Raw genomic sequence first — 25,915 nt, forward strand, 5'->3', positions numbered from 1 at the left:
TGGACCTTGTCAGTTTCCTGGCCTCCTTGGACGTCTGCTTGCTGCTCTCCTAAACAATGAGGTGAAGTTCCAAGTCACTTCCTTCCTCACAGATCTGGCCCTGTGAGCTGGGCCCCACTGTGTGGCTCTGTTTGTGGGTGGAGCCTTCTTAATCCACTCTGGCAAAGTTGTCTCTGTGATTTCCAGCAGACAATTCCAGTCTTCTTTTCAGGGTAGAAGATTGTAGGGGTGGGGCGTGTTTACTCCCAGGAGGCAGGCCCTGGAAGAGGGCAGAGGGCTCAGGCACAGAGGCGAGGCCAGCACTCCCTGGAGCTCTCATTGCCTGCCTTATAAAGTCAGCCCAGGAAGTTTCTCCAAGGGGACAAACAACTTGAGTTTTGTCCCTCATCCGAACACTTCTCCTGGTAGCCACATAACTGCTGCTGTTGCTGAAGGAAGAGGAAGAAGGAGAGGAAGGAGGGGCTTGACTTTTCTGGCCTTGGTACCAGAGCTGGGAAACATGCAGGTTTCTCTGGGAACTGTGCTCCCTGCCCTTTGGGAAAGATCTTCCCTGCAGACCCTGTTTCTCTTCTCTGCCATCTTCCTGATCCTGGCACAGTATCTTCAGAGGAGGAGGCAGCATCTCAATTACCCCCCTGGCCCTCCTGGGTTGCCCATATTGGGCAACTTCTTCCAGATGGACCGTAGTAAACCGCACATTTCCATGCAAAAGGTAAAGAGTGAGATGGGAGGGCGAGAATCCACTGGCTGTCAGTAGAGCCTGGGAACTGGGGGCCCTGGGGAATGTGTTGGATTGGGGAGCCACAAGCCTGGGTGTCTGTCCCTGTTCTGCTGCTATGTGGGAAGCAGCTTCTTGCAATGGAAAGAATATCAGGTTTGGAACTTCGAGAAACTGAGTTCACAACCCTCTTCTGACCTGGAGAAAATCATATGCTTATCATTTTTTGGGTGTGCTGTTGTCCAGTTAACTTTTGTATGGAGTCAAGATTAGATGGCCCTTGAGGTCCCTTTTTACTCAATTTCTGTGATTCTGATCCAATGAGATAATAATTATAAAATACTTTACACAGGGATTTACACACTTTAAGCATTATCTAAATGTCAGCTATCATTATTATCATTATAATCTCTAAAGTGATAGGTGAGCTCCTTGAGAGACTGTCTTTTTCTTAGCACAATACCTGGCACATAGTAAAGACTTCATAAATGTTCAGAATGGCAGAAATTGCATAAGCAGCTTCTGAGGTCCCTTCATACACTAGAATCAGAATTGCTTAACTGGGGCCACTGAATTTTAGTTTAAAAATTGATCACTGATTTTTAATACACTTGGTTTTCCTTTTTAAAAATTTTTATGCATTTAAAACTTGCTTGTAAGAAGTGACCCAGAAGATTCACCAGACTAACAAAGGGACAACAACAACACACACATACACAGGAAAGGTTAAGAACCCGTGGTCCCTGACTCTGAGCTATGAGTTTGGATAGGCCATGTCAAGTCTCTGATCCTCACTTGCCTTATTGGTCAATTCTGTGTGTTAATATAATACTGCCAACATCCCAGTAGTTTTTCTTTCAATTAAGTTCACCAAACACTAACAATGGCTATTTTTTTTGCCTGCTATGTCACTCTGCTCACTGAGTTTTGAAAGGGCTTTGATGGGTGTCATTGGGGAAAGACATAATGAATCAATCAATTAACAATCATTTCATAAGTACCTCCCAAGTGCCAGGTACCATGAACTAGGTTCTGGAGATTAAGAAAACAGAAATAAAACTGCCCCTCCACTCTGGGAGCTTATATTCTATGCACTACAATAATGACCTTACTAATTATTCATGTGGTAACCTCTAGGTCTTTTCCCCATATTAAGCTCTGAGTTATTCTTTGTCATATATTCCACGCCCAGAATGCTGCTTTGAATATAGTGGCCACTTCAGAGCTTGGAATATATTATATCTTCCTCTGAAGCTTTTGGAATTCCCAGTTTCCATCAAATCTCAGCTTTATAGGGCCATCTCCTGCACAAAGCCTTCCTGATCCCTTCCAGGTGCTTCCAAGGTCAATCCTTCAAGGGAACGAGCTGTTTGGTGTTTGTGACTCTCTGCCCAACTCCTAGCCCAGCACTTGGGATGTAGTTGGATGATTCAGTGTTTGTTGGGGTAAGCTGAAGTGAATTCAGTGAAATTGGATCAGACTGAATTGAGTGGACTCCATTTGCATTGATGTTTCACATCGCTAGGATGTCATCTGATAACAGTACAGACAAAAAGAATAGCCTGAAAGGCAATGGAACTTTGCAATTCAAACTAAATCTTTTTCAGCTTGCCAAGAAATATGGAAATGTTTTCTGCATGCATCTGGGAAATCTTACCTTTATGATGGTTACGGGATTACCACTGATCAAGGAGGTCCTAGTTAACCAAGGCCATGTGTTTATTGATCGTCCCAAAGTTCCTGTCCACTTCCATGTCGTTAAATCATTTGGTGAGTTCTTTGAATTATGATAAATACATTTTTTATCTCCAGGATTCTTTGAGAGATATCTTTGACTCCTGTCCATCATTCCTGAAGGTTTCCTTTTTATAGGTCTTGTGGCTAGAAGTAACATGATAGAAAAAATAGGGCATTGAAGTTTCCTTCCTTCATGTCTGAGAGTGGGGTAAGAGGATTGAGGATGAGTGCAATGAGGGTGGTAAAGTGGTTCAAATTCATCCCATAGGAGGATCAGTTGAAGGAGTTTGGAGTATTTAAATTAAGGACAAGAAGACTCAGTTGGGGATGGGGGAGAGTGAAGAGAGGCATGAAGACTGTCTTCAAGTCTTTCAAGGCCCATTAATAGAAAAGGTATTAATTCATTTTTCTTGGCCCCAGAACCAGCAGCAATGGGTAAGTGTTGCAGAGGGGTACAATTTGGCTTGATGCTTGGAACACTTCCAAACCAACAGAGCTGTCCAAAAACGAAATGGTTTTCCTTCAGACGTGGTAGATTCCCCTCTCATTTGAGGTCTTCAAGAAGAAGCTGTTCCATATATATAGTTCATGTTATTTGCTGGGTAGAAGTTAGACTAGATGACTCTGAGATTTCTTCCAATTCTGAAACTCTATGGGTTTATGATTCTGCCTTTTGGCCCTTTGACTTACATGTTGGGGCAGGTGCCAGAAGAGATACCTGCATCTGAAGAAATTCAATAAAGTTAAAGTGCCAGGTCAAAGTCTTTTGTTTTCAATTTTGCTAATTTATTTTATCTTTAATTTATTGACTGAAACAAGCATTTCGAAAACACAGTACCCTAAAAACAAGATGATTTCAAATGAAATTGCAAATCTGCTGTGGACAAAGTTTTCCCTTTCTTCTTCCTTCCCCTTGTTTACATAAGTCACAGACAGGTATACATACACACACGTATGTATATGTACATGTAAATATGTATACATGTACATATGTGTACATATATGCATATACATGTGTATATGTATAATTATTCTATATACACTTTTTAAACTTAGTATTTTATTTTTCCCCAGTTATATGTAAAAACAATTTTTAACATTGATTTTTAAAACTTTGAGTTCCAATATTCCTAGGAGATTTATTTTTGGGATCTATTTGAGGAGGCGACCTATGGATTCTTTCAATTGCTATTTTGCCCTGTTGCTCTTGAATATCAGGGCAGTTCTCCTTCATAATTTCTTGAAAGATGATATCTAGGCTCTTTTTTTGATCATGGCTTTCAGGTAGTCCAATAATTTTTAAATTCTCTCTCCTGGATCTATTTTCCAGGTCAGTGGTTTTTCCAATGAGATATTTCACATTGTCTTCCATGTTTTCATTCCTTTGGTTCTGTTTTATAATATCTTGATTTCTCATAAAGTCACTAGCTTCCACTTGCTCCAATCTAATTTTTAAAGTAGTATTTTCTTCAGTGGTCTTTTGGACCTCCTTTTCCATTTGGCTAATTCTGCCTTTCAAGGCATTCTTCTCCTCATTGGCTTTTTGGAGCTCTTTTGCCATTTGAGTTAGTCTATTTTTTTAAGGTGTTGTTTTCTTCAGTGTATTTTTCAGTATTTTTTTGGGGTCTCCTTTAGCAAGTCGTTGACTTGTTTTTCATGGTTTTCTCACATCCTTCTCATTTCTCTTCCCAATTTTTCCTCTACTTCTTTACCTTGCTTTTCCAAATCCTTTTTGAGCCTGGGACCAGTTCATGTTTTTCTTGAAGGCTTTTGTTGTAGGCTCTATGAATTCATTAACTTCTTCTGTATGTACATTTTGGTCTTCTTTGTCACCAAAGAAAGAATCCAAAGTCTGAGACTGAATCTGGGTGTGTTTTTGCTGCCTGGCCATATTCCCAACCAACTAACTTGACCCTTGAGTTTTTCAGTGGGGTATGACTGCTTGTAGACTAACGAGTTCTACGTTCCACGTTTGGGGGGGAGGTGCCAGCTCTGTCACACCAGCACTACTCCTTCCCCAAGAACCCCCAAGCCGAACTGGGCTTAGATCTTCTGCAGACTGTGCACTCCTGCTGTGATCCGCCACTTAATTCCTCCCACCAGGTGGGCCTGGGGCCAGAAGCTGCAGCAGCTGTAGCTGCCCCACCTCCGCGGCCCCCGGGGCTGGAAGCCGAACCGTGAACTCCTTCCACTACTGCAGCTTTTCCCACTAACCTTCTCAGCAGTCTTTGGTGTTTGTGGGTTGGGAGGTCTGGTAACTGCCACAGCTCACTGATTCAGGGTGCTAGGGCCCCCTCCACCTGGCTTCTGGTCTGGATGGTCCACACCACTCAGGCTGGGCTCTGCTCCACTGTGTTCCCAGCTCCCAGCTCTCAGCTCCTAGCTCCCTGGTCCGTGTGGGATAGACCTCACGAAGAGACCATCCAGGCTGTCCTGGGCTGGAGCCCTGCTTCCCTCTGCTGTTTTGTGGGTTCCGCAGTTCTAGAATTGGTTCAGAGCCATTTTTATAGGTTTTTGGAGGGACTCGGTACGGAGCTCACGCTAGTCCCTGCTCTCTAGTCACCATCTTCTACAAAACTCACTTCTGAATGATTTTGAGTTCCCTATTTTCTTCCCCTGCTGCCCCCTCCCTCTCCAAGATGGCAGGGAATCCAATATGTCTTCTATATATAACTTTGCATGAGACTTATTTACACAATAGTCAAGTTGTAAAGAAGAATTATGACCAATGGAATGAATCATGAGAAAGAAGAAACAAAACAAAAAAAAAAAAACAAAAGAGAAATCAAAACAAAAGAAAAAAAAAGGAGAGCAAATAGTTTGCCTCAATCTGCATTCAGACTCCATAATTCTTTAAACCTTGTATTGCTGAGAAGAGCCAAGTCATCACAGACTCAATATTTCTGTGGTTGTGTATAATGTTCTCCTCGTTCTGTTCCACTCAATCAACATTATATCATGTAGATTTTTTTACAGGTTATTAGGAAGTCCATATCTTCCCCATTTCTTATAGCACAGCCGTATTCCATTACATTCATATATCACAACTTGTTCAGCCATTCCCCAATTGATAGGCATGCTCTAAATCACAACTGATTAGAGAAATGCAAATCAAAACAACTTTTAGGTACCACATTTATCCTGTCAGATTGGCTAACACGATTCATTCCATTGGTCATAATTCTTCTTTACAATTTGACTATTGTGTAAATAAATCTCATAATAAAATAACTGATAAGTCTCACCCATTTTTTTCTTTCACCTCCCTAACTCTTCCTTGAGTTCTTCCAAGAATGCTTTTTGGTCTGGATACTAGTTCACTTTCCCTTTTGAGTTTTTAGATGTGGTGTAGTGTCCATGCTGTCCTCTTTTGAATTAGTATTTTGATCTTCGCTGTCTTCATGATACGAACCAATGATCTTTGAAAGCTTCTTAGTGTTATTTTTCATGGTGTTTTTTTCCTGCTGGTTTCTAAAGTGGATCTCTGCTTCTGGGACCTGAGCTCCTGAGGGGCTCTATCCTGAGTTTCTTGTGTTGAGATCTATCATTATGTGCTATGGCCTCTGGTTTTGTGAGGTGTGGGGAAGGGATGATCTGGCTGCTGCATGTCTCCTCTTCCCCAGGACTGCTCTACAGCACAGGTGGTCTCAGCTATTGTCTGCGATGGTGTCTTCCACTTCCCCTGGCTGTGCAAAGCCACATCTGGGGTCCTGGCATTGACATTTGTTGGCTCCACCCCCCGGGGCTCAGTTTTTCGTGTTGTTCTGCTGAGGTGAGGGCTGCTGGGACACCTCTATTGCTTCACTAGTCCCCTTCCACCACCACAATAAGGGCCCTTTCCCCAACTTCTCTCGCTCCTGAAGTGCACTCCTGGCTCCTCTGTTTCTCCTGAGGTAGTATTCTCTGGGTTTATTCAAGGGAGGGATGAGAGCCATTTTACCTGGCCATCATGACTCCTGGAAGTTCAAGAAGGCTAGTTTGAAACCTTTAGACTGTGGGTTGAAGGCCTCCGGGCTAGCTGCTCCCACAGCCGCAGGCTCTGCAATGGTGTCTCTTCCAGGCCTGACAGACTCCCATCCTGGGTTGAGAAGCCTGGCGCTCGATCGTGGCTGTAGCAGGTACTTCTGCCCTGGGCCTATTCCTGCTCAGGTGTTTCACTCGCCCAGTGCTCTCCCAGATGGGCAAGCTGGCTGTATTCCTCTGCTGTTTCTGGTTGGTTTGGTCTGATGCCCTTGCCTGTGCCTGGTGTTCCTGCCCCTCTCAGTCTATTAGTGGCTTGTAACTCTCTCAAATCTGCTCAGATTCACTTTTTTAGATGTATCTGACAGAATTTGTGAGAAAGCTCCAGTAGTTACTTCCTTTCATCCCTCCAATTTTCTTTACCCAGTTAGAGACCTCTGGGGAAGTACTACTCTCTTTTTTATGTGGTCTAGGTAGTTATGCAGAAGTAGTTTGACCTCTCCTCTTTCATAAAAATGCAACATATCCTTAAATAATTCCATCCTTTGGTGCTTTTGAAAAACTCTATGCCTTGCTTTCCAAGTTCTTCATAGCAAAGATATTTCCTGGGAAAGAAGTATCCCAGGGAATCTTTTCTACCACCCCTCCATTGCTGACTAGAGAGAAACGAGTCTGCCTATTTGATACTGTACTATCATCAAAGTGGAGTGGCCTTATTAGTTCCAGATGACATCAAGCAGAGAGGGACATAAGCCTGCTTGTGTCACGTGCTGCACCCGTAGACCAAGGCATCAATGCCTTGCCCAGACCATGACAGTGATGAAGTCAGCAAGGGCTATCTGAGATGGCTTTAGGCCATTTGCTACCTACATCCTGACTCGGGCTCCTCTCCCTGTCTGCAGCTGTCTTCTCCAAAGGAGAAACTCATCCATCAGCCAGTCATCTCTGACTGAGGAAATCAACTCCTACTTATCTACTCCAAGGTACATGGCCTACTTACAGACCCTGCAGACCTCTCAGCCTCGACATCTCCCTTTGTCTTTAGAACTTCCAGGTCTTTCCATGTGCCCTATAGTAGAAGTTTAAGTCATAGTTCCCCAATAAGTATGTAAGTTCCTTGAGAGCCAGAATTGTCTAGTACTTAGTATTTGTATACCCAGCACAGTGTTTTGAACATAGTAGGTGTTTTTTAAGGGCCTCTTCAATTGAATTCCATTTCTCATAGAGAGAATAACCAACGCAGTAAAAATACAGATCTTTTGAAATATTGACATATGTTATTTTTCATAATAATAATAATAATAATAATAATAATTATTATTATTATTATTATTATTTAGGCTTAATAATGTCTAATGGCCAAGCATGGAAACAGCAAAGAAGATTTGCCTTGATGACCCTAAGGAACTTTGGTTTTGGAAAGAAGACCCTGGAAGACCGGATCCGGGAGGAGGCCAGGTATCTCACTGAGGCTATCAGGGAGGAAAAAGGTGAGCACTGGTCAGGCAGAGATGCTTTCAATTGCTTCTGATTGTCCTTTTGGCCAATTGATCATTAAAGAAAATCTGTAGCTGTGGGTGGGAGGAGCAGAGGAAGGGAGCTCATCTCTGGGCTAGAGACAGGCAAAATGTCACAGCCCCTGTACCCTGGGAAGGTTTTCAAAGACCCATCTGTTCTCTAGGAAGAAATGAGACAGTAAGCAAAGAAAGGAACCATTCTCATGGATGGTCCATTCTCAAGAATGCCATTACAATTGTGTTCTGCTATCAAAAGATAGATCCTTCATGCTTCTCTCCTTAAAGTGTCACATGCATGACACCACCTTGCCTGGCAACTCCCGGAATTTCCTACACATACACATGTACACACATCCCTCTCTCTATTCTCTCCTGCTGCCCTTCTCTAAATCTTTTTTCTTCCTAATCATCCTTCTTCCTTTCTACATACTGATTCACTTATTTCCTTTTCTTAGGGTCTTTCTCTTATTTTTCTCTTTCTTCATGTACACACATGTCTATACATACACATATATGTATAATGTATTTATACATATTGCTGTCTTCAGTTTTTAAAAATTCAATTACTTTTTCAATTAATCTTTTATTTTCTTTCCTTCCATTTCTTCCTTGAACTGGAAAAACAAAACAAAACCCTAGTGACAAATATACATAGCAAAGCCAAATAAATTCTTGCGTTGGCTTTGCCCAGAGCATATATCTCATTGTGAAAGCTAAGTCCATCACCCTTCTGTCAGGATGTAGGTAGCAGGTGTCGTCAATGGTCCCCTGGAGTTGTGGTTGGTATTGCATTAATTAACATTTTTGTCTGGCCAAGTTATCTTTATTTTCACAATGCTGTTATTGTAAACATCTATTCTTCTACAATTCCTCCCTTTTTATGCTGCTTTGTCCTTCTCCAAACATCTCATCATCATCCACTTCTACTTTCTCCTCATCTTCTGTTGTTTTCTGTTTTTATTATAGATTTAGGGTAAGAATGAACCTTGGAGCCCATCAATCCAATCCTCCCTCCCATTTTGCAGATAAGCAAACTGAGGAGTGTAACAGTTAAATGACTTGTGCAGCATCAGTTAGTCAGTCAATAATTATTTATCAAATATCTGCTATATTACAATCACTGTGCTAAATCCTGGGAACATAAAGAAAGGAGAAAGAGAGTCCCTTTCCTCAAGGAGCTCCTAATCTAAGGGGGGAGACAACATGCAAACAATATGTACAAAGGCTCTATAAACAGGAGAAACTGGAAATAATCAACCCTGGGAAGACACTAGAACTAAGGTCACCAAGCTAGTCTGAGGCAGGGTTTGACAAAATGTCTCACGTAAACCAGGTCTTCCTTGATTCAAGTCCAGTACCTTATGCAGTGCTTTATTTATATTGCCTCCCTTCTTTATTCACCTTCTCATATCTTTTCCTTTCATTCCAATATCTGCAGTTGTAATTTCAGCTCTACTGCTCACATGCATGCATGTAGCCCACAGGTGTATATAGTCATGGGTATTGGTATATCTACACTTAAATCTTTATGCACGTATGTGCCCATTCCCATTACATGGATGGGCACAGCTTTGTGAATTTATGCACATAATATATGAGATATAGAATCATTTATAGAAGTTAGAAAGGCCCTCAAAGGTCATCTACTCCAACCCCTTCATTTTACTGATGAATAAATGGAGGCAAAGACAGATAAAATAATTTGCCCAAAGCCACAAAAGTAAGCTATGTTAAAACAGAATATGCCAATTAAATCATGATTCTTCACTGAAACACTAGAAAATGGGCATGTTCCTTACCTTTTCTCATGTCTATTTAAGCAGTAGCTATTATGGAAAATAATAAAAAAAGCTGATGTATGCTGGTGGGGTGGGGAAGAGGGAAGATGAGGAAAAAGTGTTTAGTAGAAAAAAAGTAGAAAGCTCCACTTGTTTCCTTTAAAGAACATTAGTGAAATGAAGAGTGATCTGTCCCCTTTCTCTTCTGGTTACCAGGACAGCCGTTTGACCCCCACTTTCAGATCAACAATGCTGTTTCCAATATCATCTGCTCCATAACTTTTGGGTATCGCTTTGAATACCATGATTCTCAGTTTTGGGAGCTGCTGAAGAGTTTGGATGATATCTTGGTGCTTGAAACCAAGTGGCAGTGTCAGGTAACAGGACATCCCTTCTTGTGCAGGGCTGCCTCATCCTCACTTGGACCATGAACTTCCTCCACAGGAAAAGAAACTAGCATGTCTGTGAGAGGTTGGCAGGAGCTGAGTCAGCTTATGTGTGAGTTTCTCTAAGCAGTAAAAGGGATTCAAATGGAGAGAAGAAAGAAACAAGATTTTTATAAACAGTGACATAAAAGAATATGCCTAAGGTACCCAATGCTTTTGTAGAACACTGTGACCTCCAAATTATGGGACACAAATTTCCCTACAATTTCAAGTTTTTCTAAGATCTTTACTAAGATTATCAATTTACAAACATGCATGTACATACATATATATATACATGCATACATACATACATACATACACACACACACATACAGATAGCACCTACACACCTACTGTGTGGTGGGGTGTGGAAGAGGAAAGGTCAGAAAAAAATGTTTAGGAGAAAAAAAGTAGAAAGTTTTGCTCATTTCCTTTAAAGAACATGAGTGAAATGAAGAGTGGTCTGTCCCCTTTCTCTTCTGGTCCACAGGACAGCCCTTTGACCCCCATTTTCAGATCAAGAATGCTGTTTCCAATATCATCTGCTCCATAACTTTGGGCATTGCTTTGAGTACCATGATCCTCAGTGGTTACAGGTAGGGTAGATTTCAGAAGTGATTAGATATGGAATTATGGTAAATTCCATGACATAAAAATGGTCAAGAACACTGTCCTGACTTAGGATGAGGAAGATGAAGAGATAGGGCAGCCTGACAGGAAATGACACTCAACATTCCTTCCCCTGCTCCCTTTTATATTATTTAGCTCTTCAATATCTTTCCTTGGGTAATGAAATTCCTGCCAGGATCTCACCAGAAGCTCTTTAGAGAATGGAAGAAGGTAGAATCCTTTGTAGAATGTGTCATCAAACAACACAAGAAAGATCTGAACCCAGAGGAGACCCTGGACTTCATTGATGCTTACCTGAAGGAGCTGTCCAAGGTAATAAAGATAAAAGAGAAAGTGGACATTGTGTGTTTAAAACAAACAAAAAAAGTGCAGAGATGTGAGGATAAGTGTGTTAAAACTTTACAAACTGTACATCTGCCTCAGAATGTAAATAACTTTTATCAATGACAATCCTGGAAGGTAAAGCATATAAGTAATTGGGCTTGCTAGTGAAGAGTTCACAATTTTTACTTAGACCTGGAAGGGACCTTAGGGCTCATTGAGTTCAACTCTCTGATTTTATATGAGGGTGTGTCGGTATGTGTGTGTGTGAAACTGAGACATAGAGAGGTTAATTGGCTTGCTGCAGTCACACAGCTATTAGGAATCTGAGGCTGGATTTAAATCCAGCTCTTTTTGTCTGCAAGTCAAGTTTCCTTTTAACCTACTCAGATTGGGATTAATTCTTGTCCCTAATATATCAGCCATATGAATTCATCTCTCTGCATCTCATTTTTCTCATCCGTAACATTAAGATATTCTATCTACCCCTTGTCCAGAATTATTATGTGTATGTTCTTTGTAAACCTCACACCACTATAAAAATAAATGAGATTTTCAGTGTCATAGGTTAAACATAATTTTAACTACCATGAAGAATTTGTGCAACGGTCAAACATATAGGCAGCATTGTAGCCCATGTTATTCTTGAGTACTGTAAACGCAGATTAAAAATGTAATTTAGATACATTTAACAAAATAAATAAAACTTCATTAGAACATACATAATGTAAATCAATATATAGCCTCCAGGGTTTCTTACATATAATTTAGTGGCACCATTTCTTTTGAGTTTGACATCATTGGAATTCCTTGCCAACTTCAAGATTTGTGATTATGTGCTGTATAGTTCAATAATGCTGGATTTCTATTTGAATTTCTCATCCTGAATTCATCAGCCAAGATTACCTGGAAACAAACCATTTCTCTAAGTCTCAGTATCTTTGTTTGAAAAATGGGAGCAGGTAGAGTAGAACCAAGATGACACCTGGAAAGAAGGGACCTGTATAAGCTCTCCCCCAAATACCTCCTAACACCTATAAAAATGGCTCTGAACAAATTCTAGAGCCTCATAACCCATGAAATAGCAGAGGGAAACAGATCTCCAGCCCAGGAAAACCTGGATGGTCACCAGGAAGGGGTCTGTCGCATGGTGCTGAGAGTGAGGGCAGCACAGCATGGGCTGCACTGGGACAGACCAGACCTAGAATCAGCCAGCCAGAACAGGCCTTGGGGCCATGAAACAGTGAGCTGTGGGACTTACCTGACTTCTCAACCCACAAATGCCAAAGAGAAGTTTAGGGGGAAACTGTGGGATCGTTCAGAGTAGTCAGGCCACCAGCTGTGGGGGTGGTGCAGCATCAGCTGCTTCCCAAATCCCTGGATCACATAGTGGAAGGAATCTAGTGGCAGATTAGAGTGGGAGTGCAAGTAGTGTTTTGTGGGCACAGAGGCAGATTCTCTTGCTGTGCACTGCATTGATCTGTATTGTGGTCCTGGTTGGTGGTTCTTAGGGGAGGAGGAGTGCTGCTGGGACAGAGCCTGGGGTGATGGAGGAGTATAAGTAGCTCTGAAAACAGCAGTGAAGCCCCTAAAGCTTGGGACAAAGCACTCTAATCTACAAGCAGTCATATCCTGATAAAAAGCTAAAGGGTCAAGTAGTTGGCTGGGGACATGAACAGGGAGCAAAAACTAACTCAGACTCAAACTCAAACTCTAGATTCCTTTATTGGTGACAAAAAAGAGGAAAACATAAAGTCAGAAGAAGTTGACAAAGTCAAAGAGCTGACACCAAATAGCTGCAAGAAAAATATGAATTGGACTTAGGCCATGGAAGAGCTCATAAAGGATTTGGAAAAGCAAGTAAGAGAAGTAGAGGAAAAATTGGGACAAAAAATGAGAGTGATCCAGGAAAACCATGAAAAACAAGTCAATGACTTGCTAAAGTATACCCCCCCCAAATACTGAAGAAAATAACACCTTAAGGAATAGGCTAACCCAAATGGCAAAAAAAGCTCCAAAAAGAAAATGAGAAGAATGCCTTGAAAGTTAGAATTAGCCAAATGGAAAAAGAGGTCCAAAAGACCACTGAAGAAAATACTACCTTAAAAGTTAGATTGGAGCAAGTGGAATCTAGTGACTTTATGAGAAATCAGAAAATTATAAAACAGAACAAAAGGAATGAAAAAATGGAAGACAATGTGAAATATCTCATTGGAAAAACCACTGACCTGGAGAACAGATCCACAAGAAATAATTTAAAAATTATTGGACTACCTGAAAGCCACGATTAAAAAAAGAGCCTAGACATCATCTTTCAATAGAAATCATTAAGAAAAACTGCCCTGATATTCTGGAACCGGAGAGTATATAGGACTTGAAAGAATCCACCAATCACCTCTTGAAAAATATCTCCAAAACAAAACTCCTAGTAATATTTTTGCCAAATTTCAGAGTTTCCAGGTCAAGGAGAAAATACTGCAAACAGCCAGAAAGAAACAATTTGAGTATTGTGGAAACACAATCCGGATAATACAAGATCTAGCAGTGTCTACATTAAGGGACTGAAGGGTTTGCAATATGATATTACAGAAGTCACTGAAGCTAGGATTAAAATGAAGAATCACCTGCCCAGCAAAACTGACAATAATGCTCCGAGGCAAAATATGAATTTTCTTTTTTTTATTTAAATTTATTTATTTAACATATTTAGTTTTCAGCATTCATTTTTCACAAAAGTTTGAATTACAAATATTCTCACCATTTCCACCCTCCCCCCCACTCCAAGATGGCATATATTCTGGTTGCCCTGCTCCCCAGTCAGCCCTCCCCTCTATTATCCCACTCCCCTCCCATCCCCTTTTCCCTTCCTTTCTTGTAGGGCAATATAAATTTCTATGCCCCATTGCCTGTGTATCTTATTTTCTAGTTGCATGCAAACACTTTTTTTTGTTTTTGAACATCTGTTTTTAAAACTTTGAGTTGCAAATTCTCTCCCCTCTTCCCTTCCCACCCACCCTCCCTAAGAAGTCAAGCAATTCAACATAGGCCACATGTGTATCATTATGTATAACCCTTCCACACTACTCGTGTTGTGAAAGAATAACTTCATTTTGCTCCATCCCAACCCATCCTGCTTTATTGAATTTTCTCCCTTGACCCTATCCCCTTTCCAAAGTGTTTGTTTTGATTACCTCCATCCCCATCTGCCCTCCCCTCCATCATCCCCCCCCTTTTATTTTTTTTTTACCTTCCTCCCTCTTCTTTCCTGTGGGGTAAGATACCCAACAGAGTATGTATGGTATTCCCTCCTCAGGCCAAATTTGATGAGAGCAAGGTTCACTCATTCCCCCTCACCTTCCCTCTCCCCTCCTCCCCCAGAACTGCTTCCTCTTGCCACCTTTATGTGAGATATTCCACCCCATTCTATCTCTCCCTATCTCCCTCTCTCAGTATGTTCCTTTCTCATCCCTTAATTTGATTTTATTTCTCTTAGCTATCTTCCCTTAATCTTCAACTCACTCTGTGTCTGCTCTCTCTCATATATATGTATATATATGTATATATATGTATATATATGTACATATATGTATATATATGTATATATATGTACATATATGTATATATATGTATATATATATGCACACATAGATATATAAATACATACACATTCACTTATATATACATATATATATGCATATTCCCTTCAGGTACCCTAATACTGGTGTCTCATGAATCATACATGTCACCTTTCCATATAGGAATGTAAACAAAACAGTTCAACTTTAGTAAGTCCCTTGCAATTTCTGTTTCTTGATTATTTTTTCATGCTTCTCTTGATTCTTGTGTTTGAAAGTCAAATTTTCTATTCAGTTCTGGTCTTTTCACTGAGAAAGCTTGAAAGTCCTCTATTTTATTGAAAATTCATATTTTTCCTTGGAACATGATACTCAGTTTTGCTGGGTAGGTGATTCTAGGTTTTAATCCTAGCTCCATTGACCTCTGGAATATCATATTCCAAGCCCTTCGATCTCTTAATATAGCAGCTGCCAGATCTTGGGATATTCTGATTGGGTTTCCACAATACTCAAATTGTTTCTTTCTGGCTGCTTGCAGTATTTTCTCCTTGATCTGGGAGCTCTGGAATTTGGCGACAATATTCCTAGGAGATTTCTTTTTGGGGTCTATTTGAGGAGGCGATCGATGGATTCTTTCAATTTCTATTTTGCCCTGAGGCTCTAGAATATCAGGGCAGTTCTCCTTGATAATTTCTTGAAAGATGATATCTAGGCTCTTTTTTTGATCATGGCTTTCAGGTAGTCCAATAATTTTTAAATTCTCTCTCCTGGATCTATTTTCCAGGTCAGTGGTTTTTCCAAGGAGATATTTGACATTGTCTTCCATTTTTTCATTCCTTTGGTTCTGTTTTATAATATCTTGATTTCTCATAAAGTCACTAGCTTCCACTTGCTCCAATCTAATTTTTAAAGTAGTATTTTCTTCAGTGGTCTTTTGGACCTCCTTTTCCATTTGGCTAATTCTGCCTTTCAAGGCATTCTTCTCCTCTTTGGCTTTTTGGAGCTCTTTTTGCCATTTGAGTTAGTCTATTTTTTAAGGTGTTGTTTTCTTCAGTGTATTTTTCAGTATTTTTTTGGTTCTCCTTTAGCAAGTCATTGACTTGTTTTTCATGGTTTTCTCGCATCCTTCTCATTTCTCTTCCCAATTTTTCCTCTACTTCTCTAAATTGCTTTTCCCAATCCTTGAGCTCTTCCATGTCCCGGGACCAGTTCATGTTTTTTCTTGGAGGTTTCTGTTGTAGGCTCTTTGACTTCATTAACTTCTTCTGTCTGTATGTTTTGGTCTTCTTTGTCACCAAAGAAAGAATGCAAAGGCTGAGACTGAATCTGAGCTTGTTTCCGCTGACTGGCCATATTCCCAACCAACTAACTTGACCCTTGAGTTTTTCAGTGGGGTATGACTGCTTGTAGACTAAAAAGTTCTATGTTCCACATTTGGGGGGGAGGTACCAGCTCTGTCACACCAGCACTACTCCTTTCCCAAGAACCCCCAACCCAGACTGGGCTTAGATCTTCAGGAGGCTGTGCACTCCTGCTCTGATCTGCCACTTAATTCCTCCCACCAGGTGGGCCTGGGGCCAGAAGCAGCAGCAGCTGTAGCTGCCCCACCTCCGCTGCCCCTGGGGCTGGTAACTGAACCGCTAACTCCTTCTACTCCCTCAGTTTTCCCACTAACCTTCTCCGCAGTCTTTGGTGTTTGTGGGTTGAGAAATCAGGTAACTGCTGCAAGTCAGTGATTCAGGGCATTAGTGCCCACTCCGCCCGGCTCCTGGTCTGGTTGGTCTGCGCTGCTTGCACTGGGCTCTGCTCCGCTCCGCTCCCAGCTCCCAGCTCCTAGCTCCATGTAGGATAGACCTCACCCAGAGACCATCCAGGCTGTCCTGTGCTGGAGCCCTGCTTCCCTCTGCTGTTTTGTGGGTTCTGCAGTTCTAGAATTGGTTCAGAGCCATTTTTTATAGGTTTTTGGAGGGACTCGACAGGGAGCTCATGCTGGTCTGTGCTTTCTGGCCACCATCTTGGCTCCACCCAAAATTAGAATTTTCAATAAAATAGAGGACTTTCAAGCTTTCTCAGTGAAAAGACCAGAGGTGAATAGAAATTTTGACTTTCAAATACAGGAATCAAGAGAAGCATGAAAAGGCAAACAAGAAAGAGAATTCATAAGTGACTTACTAATGTTGGACTGTTTACATTCCTACAAGGAAAGATGATGTGTGTAATTTATGAGATCTTTCTTAGTATTAGAGGAGTTGAAGGGAATATAGACAGAGGGCACAGAATGAGCTGAAAATGAAGGGTTGATACCTAAAAAAATGAAATATATTTAAGGGGTGAGAGAGGAATATATTGAGAGAAGGAGAAAGGGAGAGATAGAAGGGGGTAAATTATCTCATATAAAGTGGCAAGAAAAAGCAGTTCTGTTGAAAGGGAAGAGGGGACAGGTGAGGAGGAATGAGTGAATCATACTCTCATCAGATCCAACTTGAGGAGGGAATAGCGCACACACACTCATTTAGGTATCTCACTCCACAGGAAAGTAAGGGGAAGGTGATTAAAAGGATGATAGAAGGGAGGGCATATAGGGCGAGGAGGTAACCAAAAGCAAACACTTCTGAAAAGGGACAGGGTCAAGTGAGAAAACTGAAGAAATGGGGGCAGGAAAGGATGGAAGGAAATATAGTTAGCCTTTCACAACATGAGCATTGTGGAAGTGTTTTATGTAATGATACATGTGTGATCTATGTTGAATTTCTTGCCTTCTTAGGGAGGGTGGGTGGGAAGGGAAGAAAGGAGAGACTTTGGAACTCAAAGTTTTAAAAGATATTCTGCTCTACCAGAAAGTAAGGGGAAAGGGGATGGGGAGGGGGGAGTGGGATGAAAGAGGGGAGGGCTGACTGGGGAATGAGGCAATCAGAATATATACCATCTTGGAATGGGGGGGAGGGTGGAAATGTGGAGAAAATTTGTAACTCAAATTCTTGTGGAAATCAATGTTGAAAACTGATATATTAAGTAAAAAAAGAAAAAAATAGCAGCAATATTAATGACACTACATACTTCACAAGATTATGGGGAAGTAGCTGACATGTAAATGTAAAGCATTTCAGTGCTATTAGTTTTCTCATTATTAAAAGAATGAATCAATGGGGCAAAACATCTATTCTTACCCAGAGAAATATTAATGATAAGAAATGAAGAAACAACTTCAACTTAGAGGCATATGATCTTTGAAGGCTTACAAAATATTTTGTCTTGTTTTTCCCCTCCAAGTAATGCCATGAGATAGCTACCACAGGTATTATCTACACTTCACAGATGAAGAAACTGAAATTAAAGGAGATTAAAGGATGTGTCCAACAATCATGGAGCATGGACATATGAATCCTGCTCTTTCAACTTAGTGCTCTGTTTAGTACTATGAAACAGGTGAGGGATGAAACTAGGACTAAAATAAGGTCATTCAGGCAGCTACATTGCATGTGGATAGAGCACTGGACTTGGAGTCAGGAAGACTCAATTTCAAATATGAGCTCAGACACTGTCTCTGTGACCCAGCAAAAGTGAGTAAACCTGTGTTTTCCAAAGTTTCCTCAGCTGTGAAATGGAGAAAATAACAGCTCCTATTTCACAGGGCTGTTGTGAGGATAGAATGAAAACATATTTGGGAAACCCTTTTCACTATGTTTGGCACATGATAGGTGCTATACAAAATTCTTGCTATTATTATTATCCATTTTACAATCAGCTTTATTCCTGCCAGAAGAAGAAATATCAGCAGCTATTAGGAGGTAAGTGGGTAGGTCTTTAGTGGAGAGAAAATTAAAAATAATAATAAAGACAAGGAAGAAAAAGAGAAGAGAAAGGAGGTGGAGGAGGAGGGGGTGCGTGAGAAAGGATGAAGAAGAGAATGAAGGAGGCAAAGTGAGAGAGGAGGAGAGAGAAAAGGAGAACAAGAGAAAGAAGAGGAAGAGGAGAAAGAATTCAATATAAACAAATAAAGATGCAAATTCAATAGAAGCATCTCTAAATCGAGCACTCTAGGCACCTCTACCTAGTACATATCTTGGTCAGATGATGGAAAAATCCCTTGGCTTCATAATCACCTTCTAAAAAGTTAACTCCCATGCCCATTCATTTTTTGTATGTGGCCCTGGAGGGGCTGGTTGGAAGGTCATCATGTGCGCAGGGCATACAAGTGATGTGAGGTAATAGAGTGGTAGTTCTGTCATTTTTAGCTCTGTTATTCTGGACAATTTGTCCAATGGTGTCTCAGCTTCAGTTTTCTCACCTGTAAAACACAGATCCTACCTACCTTCATGTGTTTGGTTAGAAAACCACTCATAGTAAGCCTCTCAAACCAACAGAAATAGAAGCTTTCAGAGGTGGAACCAAGAACATGGACAAAAGGCAGAAATTTGCTCCCAGTTTCCCTGAAAATAAATATAAAACAAGCAATAAAATGAATTCTAGAGTGACAAAATCCACAAAAGGAAAGGTTCAAACAACTTTCTAGGCCAAAATAACTGAGAAGGACTGCAAGACAGGCCTGTCTCACTTGGATATAATGGGAACACAGACCAGTTCAGGCAGTGTAAGGGCAAGTCAGTGGGAGGCCCTAGTCCTAGCACAAATCAGGAACCTGACTCAGTGTGCTAATGGCACAGAAGATAAGCTGTGAAGCCTCTAGCCAGGATGCAATAGGTGAGCTGCCAACCCATAAAGTTTGGTGCAACAGTTATTAATAGGTCAAGTTCTTCCACTGCAACAGCTGACAGCTCCAGATCAAACATTGACAGCAAGCCAGCAATCAAGCCCCTGGTCTCCAGCACAAGAAGCTTGAGACAGCTCTCTCTGTTCCCCAGCAGGAGAGCTCAACTTTAAATATTGACAAAATAGGCTGGAAAATGAGCAAAAAAATCTTACCATAGAAAGCTACAATGGTGACAAAAACACAAATGCAGAGGAGGATAACAATGTCAAAATGCTGACATGCGAAGCCTTAAAGGGAAATATGACTTGTTCTCAAGCTTAAAAAGTCCTCCTGGCTATTCTCAAAAAGTATTTTAAAAATCAAACAAGAGAGGTGGAAGAAAAAAGAAATGAGAGGTATGCAAAGAATCATGAATAGAGCAAACAGCCTGGAAAAAGAAAGCACAAAAATTAACTGAAGAAAACAACTCCTTAAAAAGGTATAATTGGCCAAATCAAAAAGGAGGTACAAAAGGTAAGTGAAGAAAGTAATTCCTTAAAAATTAGAATTGGGCAAGTGTAAGCTAATGACACTATGAGTCATCAAGACTCTGTCAAACAAACTCAAAAGAATGAAAAATGGAAGATAATGTAAAATACCTGACTGGAAAAAATATTAACCTGGAAAATATATTGAAGAAGAATAAGACATTCCACAAAGATGATGGAGGAGGTCAGAGACAGAAAATCACCATGAAATGAATGTAGAGCAGCAAAAATAAATTGGTAAAGGAGTTGTCCTCCTATGACATCTTAAGAGGACTTCAGAGAAGACTCCAAAGGCAGAAGTTTGGTCTGAGGGAAGTGTAAACACCTCTAGGTTGACTCCTCTGAATCAACAAACTGTATGTAGGCCCTGAAAGAAGCAGATTAGGCCTCAAGAAATTTCACCTCAATTGTCATAACCTCAGGAACTTTTATATCATAGCCTCAGAAACTTTCACCTCATGAACTTTTATGTCACAAATTTTTATCAAAAGAATAGCAGAAGCTGAGTGAGGGAAGATTGAAGATCTCCTGCTTTTTCTAGAAGTCAAGCCCAGCAGCAATGACCAGACATGATGCCCTGGCTATGGCTATGGGCAAGGAGGAGTGAACGCATGACAAGTGAGAGTAGTACCATAAGGAGCAATAACATTTTTCCAGATGGCATAGTTGAGACTTCAGGGAGGAAGGGAGGAGTCCGTGAAGGTGAGCCACCAGGCAGAATTCAGAAAACAATGGTAAGAAGGACCTGAGGCCTAATGCACCATTATCCACAACTGCTGATTAGCACTTGAACATAATATTATTGAGCTGTGAAAAATAAAATTTACCAAATTTAAAATAAAAATGAGTAAGCAAAAGAAAAAGAACCCAACCATTGATAGTGATGTTGTTATAAAAGAAGAACTGGGTTCATATTCAGAGGAAGATAGTGAGGTTAAAAAATGCCACTCCTACCCTAAATAGTAATGCCAAATGGTCACAAGTCCAAAAGGAAATCTTAAAAGAAAATAAAAAAGGAATTTTTAGAAATGAAATAAGAGAGAATGAGGACAATTCAGAAAAAAAAAATCTAAGGAAATTATGGAAAGAAAATTAATCAACAAGAAAAGGAGATACAAAAGTTAAGGAAGAATATATATAACTCCTTTTAAACTAGAAATGGGCAAGTAGAATCAAATGACATTATAATACACCAATATATAGTAAAACTAGAAAAAATAGAGGAGAATCTGAAACACTTCATTAGGAAAAAAAAAACTGATCTAGAGAAAAGATTAAGGAGAGAAACTATGAATTGTCAGTATACCTGAACATTATGCTCAGAAAAGATATCTGCATACAATATTACAAGAAATTATTAAAGGAAATTGCCCTGAAGTTCTAGAACAAGAAGGTAAAGTAAAAACAAAAAAATGCACTGATCACCACCTAAAAGAGAACCCAAGAAGAAAATTTACAGGAATGTTATAGCCAAGTTTTGTAATTCCCAGGTTAAAGAAGAAAGATCACAAGCAACAAGAAAAAAATAACAATTTAAATACTGCAGAAAACAATCAGGATTTCTTAACACTAAGCAGCTTTTATACTAAAAGACATCAAGTCTTGGAAAAATATATTTCACAGAGCACAGGACCTGGGATTGCATCCAAGAGTAACTTATCCAGCAAAGTTGAATATAATACTGGAGGAAAAAAATAGACATTTGATGAACTGAAAGACTTTCAGGTATTTGTAACCAAAAGGCGAGAAATCAATGGAAAGTTCAATACAAAATATCCAGGTCAAATATAAGGAAATTATTAAAGACTACAATGCTCTGATTAATATCAAGCTATTTACTTATGATGTATGAAAATGTTATTAATGTTAGTAATTGTTAGTTGTTATTAGTAGTAATAGTATTGTTAAAACTGTTATCATTACTGAAATAGTTTGAAAGAAAGGTTGGTGCTGAATTGTGTATGATGAGAAGATTCTAAAAATAAAATTGGGTAGGAAAAGGGTAAAAGGAGAAAGCATCTCATAAAAATGGGGCATGAAAGGAAGAACTAATACAGAGGAAGCAGGCAGGGGTAGCAGGCTGGTGATATTGGACCCTTACTCTCATCTGGATCAAAGAGGATGCAACATATTCATCTGGAGATGGTTAAAAGTCTTATGAACTTCTAGAGAAGTGAGAAAACTCTGGAACAGGGTGAGGGAGAGAGTATTAGAGGGGTATATAAATGAAGATTAGGATGGTCAGGTGAATAGATAAAAGGGGGACTTTTAGAGAGGTGGCTAAAATAAAGAATAAGGGGATAAAAGGAGAAGATAAGGTAAGCGAGATAGGATGAAAAGAGAGGCTGAGAAGGAAAATAGTAAGTAAAAATAAAATGGTCACAAATTCACGAAGAGTAATTATGAATTAGAATGTGAATTAGTTAAAATAATAACAAAATTCATTTGGTAAAACAAAAAGTTAAGAATATCAAAGGAAATATTTTTGGGAAAAACTTCAAGCAGTATGGCAGAAGTTGGGCATAGACCAGTGTCTTACATCATTTACCAAGATAAGGTCAAAATGGATTCATTCATTCATATTTTAGATATAAAGAGAGATTTTACAAGGAAATTAGAAGAACATTGAACATCTAAGTTATCAGTCTTACGGATAGGAGAACAATTTATGAATAAACAAGAATTAAAGAGCAAAGTTAGATATAAAATGGATAATTTTAATTATATTAAATTAAAAAGAGTTTGCACAAATAAAACAAATGCAAGCAAGATCAGACAGAAGAAAAGGAAAACAAATTGGGGGGGGAATCCTATAGACAATTTATCAGATAAAGGTCTCATATAAAAATATATAAATAACTTTGTCAAAACCAAAAGAATATGCGTCATTTGCCAATTAATAAATGGTCAAAGGACTTGAATAGGCAACTTTTCCAATGAAGAAATCAACATGTTTTATAGTGATAGGTATAATTATCTAAATGATTACTGAAAAGTTGGTAAGAATACATGTCATTTTCCAATTGATGAATGGTCAGAGGATATGAACAGCAGTTTTCATATAAAAATCTATCTATAATCGTATGAAAAATGTTTCAAATCGCTATTGATTAGCTAAATGCAAATTAAAACAACTCTAAGGTACCACATTACACCTACAGATTGGCTAATATGAAAGAAAAGGCAATTGATGAACACTGCAGAAGATGAGGTAAATTTGGAACATACACATAAAAATAACCTATACCAAATTACTTACCATCTTAGTTGGGGAGAGTTGAGAAGGAGGGAGAAAAATTTAGAACTCAACATTCTATATAAAAAGAATGTTAAAATTGTCTTTACATGTACTTGGAAAAATAACATTTCAAAGATAAAAATGAAATAGGAGCTCTCATTCTCAGGAACAGTTACTGTATTCTTGGGTGTTAATGGGAAGCTCAGGATCTGCCACCTGGACCCCCACTGAGGCTGTAGCCGCTCATATTTGGAGATAGTTATTATTATTTTTTTGGATTAACCAACTGATGCTTGAACTTTTAATTTAAGGATGATATCCATTCTAGTTTTGAAGAAAAAAATTTAGTCTTATGCACCCTGGACCTCTTCTTTGCTGGAACAGAAACAACGTCAGCCACTCTGAGGTGGGCACTGCTGTATATGGCCCTTTATCCGGAGATCCAAGGTACAGTGATGGCCTCAGGCCTTGCACCCCTGTAGAATTTTGCCCAGAAGAGGTCCCCTTTAGAGAGCTTCAAGAAGCCAAGCCCTTTACATACATCATCCTCTTTCAATTCTCATTGGAATAGCGCAGTGATTACCATTTTTCACAATCACACAGACTGCTTTTAAACATTAACATTTCACTTACATCCCCATATGATGGTAGTTGTTGGCTTGGGCAGTAGAGACAGCATTATGTTTGGAGCCAGGAAGATGTGAATTTAAATCCTACCTCAGGAACTCACTAACCATGTGACCTTTGGCTAGTCACATAACTTCTCTCAGCCTCTGTGTCTTAACCTGTAAAATTGGGATAATAATAGCCCTTACTTCAAAGGGTTGTAATGAGCATCAAACAAGTTAACAAACATGTAACCCTTAAAGTGATATGTAAATACCAGATATTATTTTGTCATTATTGTAGTTCACTATAACTTTTTAATGAAAAGGTGTGTGATAAGAAAAAGTAACATTTTAAAAATTTATTTGCATCCTATTAAATATGATAAATCTTCATAGGTTTCAAAATAGAAATATTTAAGTGAAGGATGCATTATGAATTCAATCTACAGAAGGTCATTAAGTCCTTAGATTTAAAGTTGGAAGTTGTCTTAGAGGCCAGAAAGCTCAACCCATGTCTCACTACAAAGAACAGTACAAAATGATGCTCAGCCCTCTGCAGTTAGCTTCTGCTCCTACGAGGACCACCCCAGAATGATGGGAGATGGGCTAAAAATCACAGTGTTGTGAAGAATTACATTGTCAACAAGCATTAACTTAATTATAAACTACCCCAACGTATTTAAATTGCATGTTATTACTATATATTATATTGCATATTATATATATATTAACCTATATCATAGTTATAAGCTAAGTTACAAGCTACTCTAAATGGGTCATTTGTACACTGCCCACAAATATTCCACTTCAAGGATTCACGAATTTTGACAATGTCTTATCCGATATGAATCTATTATATTTCACCTCTCTCTCTGCTTTCCGTGGCTGTCAATCTCTTGACTTCTCAGTTCCCTTCTGGGCCATCACTATTGCACTAGCCACACACTCCTCCTTTTTCCATCCTGACCCCTTGGTGAACCATTTCAATCTACAATTCCCCACATATGGTATCATCTCTCTTGCCCCGTCAAACATCGTGTTTGGTTCACTTCCACTACCAGTGTCCTTCATGTGCCTTAAACGAATGTAAGGAAAACAACAAAATCATTCTGACTGTGTCCACTATAAATTTATATTACATGATTTCATAATTATTGCTTCAAGGCAATCCTTTTACATTTCCTTAATTAATTAGTTTTCCTATTCACTGCAGCAGCTTTTCCAAACCTTCTCATCCCTTCACATAGGAGCATGACTCCCTCTCTCTCAACTATTTCAGCCAAGAAACTTGCCTCACATTTTACTGTAAATTGATATTACAAATATATGACATTTTATTTTTCTTCAATCGCATGTAAAGCAATTTCTAACATTTTTGAAGGTTTAAGTTTCAAATTCCATCCCTTCCTTTCCTTCTTCTTTGATGGTAAGCAATCAGACACAGGTTAGACATGCAGACTCATGTAAAACATTTCCATATTACTTGTTTTGTGCAAGAAGACTGCATAGAACTGAAAGAAACAAAGAAAATGAAAAATATCATGCTTTAGTCTTTATTCAGATAATATCAGTTCTTTCTCTGCAGGAAGATATTATGCTTCATCATTAGTCTTTTGCCATTATTTTGGATCATCGCATTGCTAAGGATAGCTGTCATTCACAATTCTTCATCATACTGCTGTTACTGTCTACAACATTCTCCTGGTTCTGCTCACTTCAATTTGTATCAGTTCACTTTACTGCAAATCTTGAGGCCATTCACCTTAAGCTTCCTCTTCTCCCCTCCTTTTCAATTTACTATTTTATTTTTGTTTTACAACACTCAGTTCCGCAAGTTTTTGTGTTCCTAATTTTCTTCCCCACCATAATCTCCCCCTCCCCCCAGGACAGCATGTAATCCAATATAGGTTCTACATACACCTTCAAATTAAACTTATCTACACAACAGTCAAGCTGTAAAGAAAAATTATAACCAATGGAATGAATCATGAGAAAGAAGAAACAAAACCAAAAAGGAAGAAAAAAGAGAGAGAGAGTAAATAGTTTGCCTCAATCTGCATTCGGACTCTATAATTGTTTCTCTGGATGTGAACAGCTTTTTCCATCGTGAAACTGTTGGAGAAGTCTTTGAACCTTGTACTGCTGAGAAGAGCCAAGTTTATCAAAG

At 39.4% G+C, this 25,915-nt stretch overlaps 1 protein-coding gene across 1 annotated transcript in view; it reads left to right on the forward strand.

The window, feature by feature from the left end:
• Positions 1-290: 290 nt before the first annotated feature.
• LOC118846466 (cytochrome P450 2J2-like) overlaps positions 291-25,915 on the forward strand; it is a 41,749-nt gene continuing 16,124 nt past the window's right edge. Inside the window, exons 1-6 of the mRNA XM_036755028.1 lie at positions 291-712; positions 2,326-2,488; positions 7,756-7,905; positions 9,927-10,087; positions 10,904-11,080; positions 23,452-23,587. Coding sequence (XP_036610923.1) covers positions 500-712; positions 2,326-2,488; positions 7,756-7,905; positions 9,927-10,087; positions 10,904-11,080; positions 23,452-23,587 — 1,000 coding nt within the window. The 5' untranslated portion in view covers positions 291-499. The remainder of the gene's footprint in view (positions 713-2,325; positions 2,489-7,755; positions 7,906-9,926; positions 10,088-10,903; positions 11,081-23,451; positions 23,588-25,915) is intronic.

This window comes from Trichosurus vulpecula, chromosome 4, assembly GCF_011100635.1.
Source record: "Trichosurus vulpecula isolate mTriVul1 chromosome 4, mTriVul1.pri, whole genome shotgun sequence".
In the NCBI taxonomy this organism is placed as follows: domain Eukaryota; kingdom Metazoa; phylum Chordata; class Mammalia; order Diprotodontia; family Phalangeridae; genus Trichosurus; species Trichosurus vulpecula.